The following is a 4769-nucleotide window of genomic DNA, read 5'->3' as shown; positions in this document are numbered from 1 at the left end:
TCCTTAGGTTTCTGAGGCCTATTTCTCACAGTCCTTTCTAAATATGAATACCTGAAATCCAGATTACCCAAAATCTGGTTTTGGTTAGTAGAGTAATCCCAGTTGCTGTTTTAAAGTCTAATTATATTCTATTAATACTTAGCTTTAACAAAAAAAAAAAACAAAAGTCGAATTATTTCCATCAGCCTGGAACCAAAGTTAACAGGTCACTTTTTCTCCCCCTTCATTCACTCCTTTGAAAGCATAAGATGCGTGAACAATCCATAAACTGTTAATGGACTTTGAATAAGTTTCCTGTAAATGTCATTTAAGGTTTTACTTCCTTAGAATGCATCATTAGCTTACACCCACAGCAGCTTAAATATACTGTCCTTTAGATAATAAAATATTTGAAGTTCATAACCTTATACTGAGATTCATTTTTTCCAGTGGTACCAATGATTTGTACTCAATTCCCATTGTCCCAAGGGCAAGCACTTGAAAAAGACCGATCAGAATTAGTGATCATGCAACAAAGAATCTTACAAAGCCTTAGTATAATCACTTCGACTAATAACTACAAATTACTTAATACGGAATCATCACAATACTTCACCCACTACTTTCAGAAAATAAAGTTAACATTTGTATAGCTCAACACAAAAGTCCTATGCACTGATATTATTCTTATTTCAAAAATGAGAAAACTGACATTTAATATCTTGCCCAAAGACACAAGGCTGTCAAGTGGCAATGTCACCCGTCAGGTCCCGATTTCAAGACAGTCCTTCCCCAGCACTGCCTAGGAAGATGTTAAAACGACCGAAAAAGGATTCCATAATCAGAGATTCTTAACTTGCAAGGAAACCAAGGTATCTTCCCAATCCAATAAAATGATAACACCGGATGCCAGACACAAAGCAAAATGATAAATACACTTCGAGACTTTGTTTAAAGAGAAGTAAGCAGCCATGACCACAGAAGACGCAGAACTTAGAACCAGCCATCTAGCCAAGGAGCGGCACCTGCGACGCCGCCGGCGGGGAGGGTGGGGCTGCCGGGCGCAAGCGTTGAGCCCCGGCCCGGAGCCTGCGCGGGCCCCGAACCAGCGCTCGGCCCAAGCCCGGCGTCGGGGCCTGCGGGAACCTGCGGCCGCCGGGAAAATCGCGTCAGGCCTCGCCTGGGCCCTGCCGAGCCCCGGCCTCACTCGACGCGGGCTGCCGGGACACCCTAACCCCGGGCGGGGGGCTATCTCGGAGCCGCACCCGAGACGGGCGTCGTTCTCTCCCACGTCCCCTCGACTTCCCCGCAACCCGCACCTTCTCCTCATGGCGGACGCTCCAGGCAGCCGAGAGTCAAGGCCCCCGACCTACTCCTCGCGGGCCCGAGCGCAGCAACCACCGCAAAGACCGACGAACTCGCTCGGTGCAGCCGCTCCGCGAGCCGTTGGGCCCGCAGAATTTCAAACCGAGCCACGGGCGAAGCAGCCCCGCGATTGGCGTCGCGTCCCGTCGCTCCTCGGGAGGCCCCGCCCCCGCCCCGCCCCTCCGGCGGCGAGCAGCGAGTGCGCAGGCGTGTCCCCGCGCCGGGGCGGAGGTTGGCGTCGCCGCGCTGCCGGGTGCGGCCTTGGGCGCTCTGCGGCGGCGGGGTGGGAGGTGCCTCTCGGGCCCGCGCGTCCTCCGGCCCCTTCCGCCCCGAGCCGTTTTGATTCGAAGTGCGCGCCGCCGCCCGGGAGCCGCCGGGAAGGAGGCGGGAGCAGTCGCTGTCCCGAGCGGCCCGGGTGCGGAAGCCGGCTCGGTGGGAAGGCCCAGCGCCCACCTCGCGGCCCTCGCTCCTCCGGGCAGCGAGCCGTGGAGCTGATCTAGGCGGGAATCCTCCCCGCGTGTAGGACACCTCGCACTGCGAGGACGGGCAGCGATAGCGAACACTCCCCACACAGGTTATCCCGTTTAACGTCCACAGCAACCCTGGGAGGCGGCGGTTACCGCCACTGCAGGGGAGCGAACACTCGAAACATTGAGCGACTTGCGCCGGCCACGTGACGGGTGAATAAATGGAGATCAACTGGGCGTGGATTTCTTTCAAATTACGAGAGTTCATAAACGATTACATGAAACGGGAGGCTAAGGCGGGAGGATCGCTTGAGGCCAGGAGTTGGAGGCTGCAGTAGACTAGGATCGCCAGGATACTTTTGTATCCTGCTTTTCTCGATGAACATGTTACATCTCTAAATGCTTCAGTATCACATTTTTTTGAGTGATTCATGGTTGCATAATATTCTGGTGTGTAGATATCTCATAATTCAGCCATTTTGTGATACATACTTAGATAGTCATTTTTTTTTTTTTTTAGAGACGAGGTCTCGCCCTGTCGCCCAGGCTCAAGTACAATGGCGTGATCACGGCTTCCTGTAGCCTCGAACTCCTGGGCTCAGGCGATCCTCCTGCCTCAGCCTCCCTGTGCTGGGATCACAGGTGTGAACCACCTTTCTGGGCCTACATAGTAATTTTTATGGTAACACTGAGCTGAATATCTTCATACATGAATCTCTGCTTCTTGCATTATTTTCACACGGGTGATTTCTGGAAGTGTAATTATTGAATGCTCCCATTATTAATATGCCCTCCCCACCAAACCTCACTGGAAGAGTGTTCTCTTGTTACCCTCAGCAGTGTTGAATTCTACTGTACTTTTAAACCTCTTTCCTCATTTTATAGGCAAAAAATGGCATCTCCTTGTTTGGCACTTGATTATAACTGAAATTATGCATTTTTCATGTGTTTATTGGCCAACTAACTTCTGTGAATTCTCTTTATGTCTTTTCCCTAAAGGTAAAGGATGCTTGTTTGCTTCACCTTCAGAACCATGTTTTTCTTACTTTCAGAAAAATTCCATTGGCTCTACTCTCTTTGCCCTTCCTTTTGCTTTCCCTGCTGCGACGATGGGTCTGGTCGTGTCATCTGTGGCGTATGTACCATGCTCTGTAAACCTATATCTTGCTCTTGCCCTATAATCCTATCTTTCCTTCCTCAATAAACCTCATCTTTGTGCTTGCCTAAAAAAAAGAAAAGAAAAAGAAAAATTCCATTGATACTTACAATGTTCTTTAACTTGTCAGCAGCATGCCAAACGTTCACAACACCAGTATAGTGGACCACAGGGACCACTTTTTAAATTTACTTGCACCCTTTGATTAACTTGAGAGGAGACTTTTTCAAATGGAGGCTTCAAAAATTTGTGATCTTCAGACATGTTCCCAGGGCCAGCATTAAGTATCCGGAGATAAGACAATTTTGCTATCATGTCCTTTACACTAGTTCTGACGCTAACAAAGTCATAGAACCATTGCAAAGATATCCATTCAGAGCATATACTCAGCATGTAAAATGCTGTATAATGTGTGTATTAATATATGACCCTATTACAAGGCCATATTATATTCTACTGGACAGTGTTGTTCTAGAATGTAAGTGTAATGCACTGCCACTGTTTATTTACTTGGCCATAGAATCTTTTTCTGATGCCATGTATTTTTTCTGTGAACCAACAGCCTTGTCAGCAGTGTCTTTGATCTTGTACACTCGCTTGACATAACACTTATAGTTGTAGCTGGATATTTGATTTGAGGCATGCCTGTTCCTTGGGATATGTTCTGATACAGAATTATAATTATTCTGTGGAAAGAATACCTTTAATGATCTAATAACTCAGGTTTTTATTGTCTTTCTTTTGGTAAGTGGTGGCACTGTGGAGTGGGGAACAGATGGGAGTGACAGTCTTGCAAAAACCCAATAAAGACCTCCACTATGGCTGGGTGTGGTGGCTCACTCCTATAACCCCAGCATTTCAGAAGGCCAAGATGTCAAATGGGTGGGCAGAAAGAAGTAATCAAAGGAGACAGAGGAACAAGTTAAGAGATTGTAGGACAAAAGAGAGAGTTATGGAAGCTGAATAAAAGAGAATTTTAAGGGCTGGGCATGGTGGCTCATGCTTGTAATCCTACCACTCCGGTAGGCTGAGGTGGGAGGATCCCTTGAGGTCAGGAGTTTGAGACCAGCCTCAGCAAGAGCAAGACCCCCGTCTCTATTAAAAATAGGAATAAATTAGCTGGGCAACTGAAAATGGAAAAATTAGCCAGGCATCATGGCGCATGCCCATAGTCCCAGCTACTCAGGAGGCTGAGGCAGGACGATCACCTGAGCCCAGGAGTTTGAGGTTGCTGTCAGCTAGGCTGATGCCACGGCACTCTAGCCTGGGCAACAGAGCAAGACTGTTTCTCAAAAAAAAAACTTCAAGGAAAGACTGGTCATCAGTGAGATCAAGTTAGAAGAGGCCTGAAAAGAGACCATTAATATATGTGGTTATATTTCATAATTCTTACAAGGTAAGAGAGAGAGAGAGAAAGGCTACTGGTGACCTTTATAGGAGCACTGTTTGCTGATGCCAGAAATGGCTCTAACGGGACATATTCATTCTGCAAAAATAAACAAAAAGCTTAAAGTGCCTCCTTAAGTTAAAATAACAAACTCATTTAACACAAACTCATTTTCTCAAAAGTGTAATGAATCACAAAATTTTAGAATTGGTGCTTCTTACTCATCTAATCTATCCCCCTCATTTTATGGTTGAGGCAACTGGTGCAGGCACTTTAATGACTTTTACTAGAAAGAACCACCCTAGGCCCAGAGCTGCTATAGATCTGGGCCACGAAGCCGGTGAAGTCCCTGTGGAAAGCGCTACTGTGCTTTCACTAATAAAGATGGAAGTGCACGTCCAGAACTGCAAACACA

At 47.3% G+C, this 4769-nt stretch overlaps 1 protein-coding gene across 3 annotated transcripts in view; it reads right to left on the bottom strand.

Annotated features, from left to right (window-relative positions):
* Positions 1 to 1550, bottom strand: part of PRC1 (protein regulator of cytokinesis 1) — a 23485-nt gene extending 21935 nt beyond the window's left edge. For 2 of the 3 annotated variants that reach the window (XM_012643762.1, XM_012643763.1), the window contains exon 1: positions 1299 to 1550. In XM_012643762.1, the coding sequence (XP_012499216.1) occupies positions 1299 to 1309 (11 nt within the window). In that variant the 5' untranslated portion in view covers positions 1310 to 1550. The remainder of the gene's footprint in view (positions 1 to 1298) is intronic. The other variant, XM_012643765.1, reaches the window with a different exon arrangement.
* Positions 1551 to 4769: the final 3219 nt, after the last annotated feature.

This window comes from Propithecus coquereli, unplaced genomic scaffold (assembly GCF_000956105.1).
Source record: "Propithecus coquereli isolate 6110/MARCELLA unplaced genomic scaffold, Pcoq_1.0 Scaffold20, whole genome shotgun sequence".
NCBI classification, from domain to species: domain Eukaryota; kingdom Metazoa; phylum Chordata; class Mammalia; order Primates; family Indriidae; genus Propithecus; species Propithecus coquereli.
Note: the sequence above shows the minus strand (reverse complement) of the source record. Positions and strands in the feature narration are given on the sequence as shown.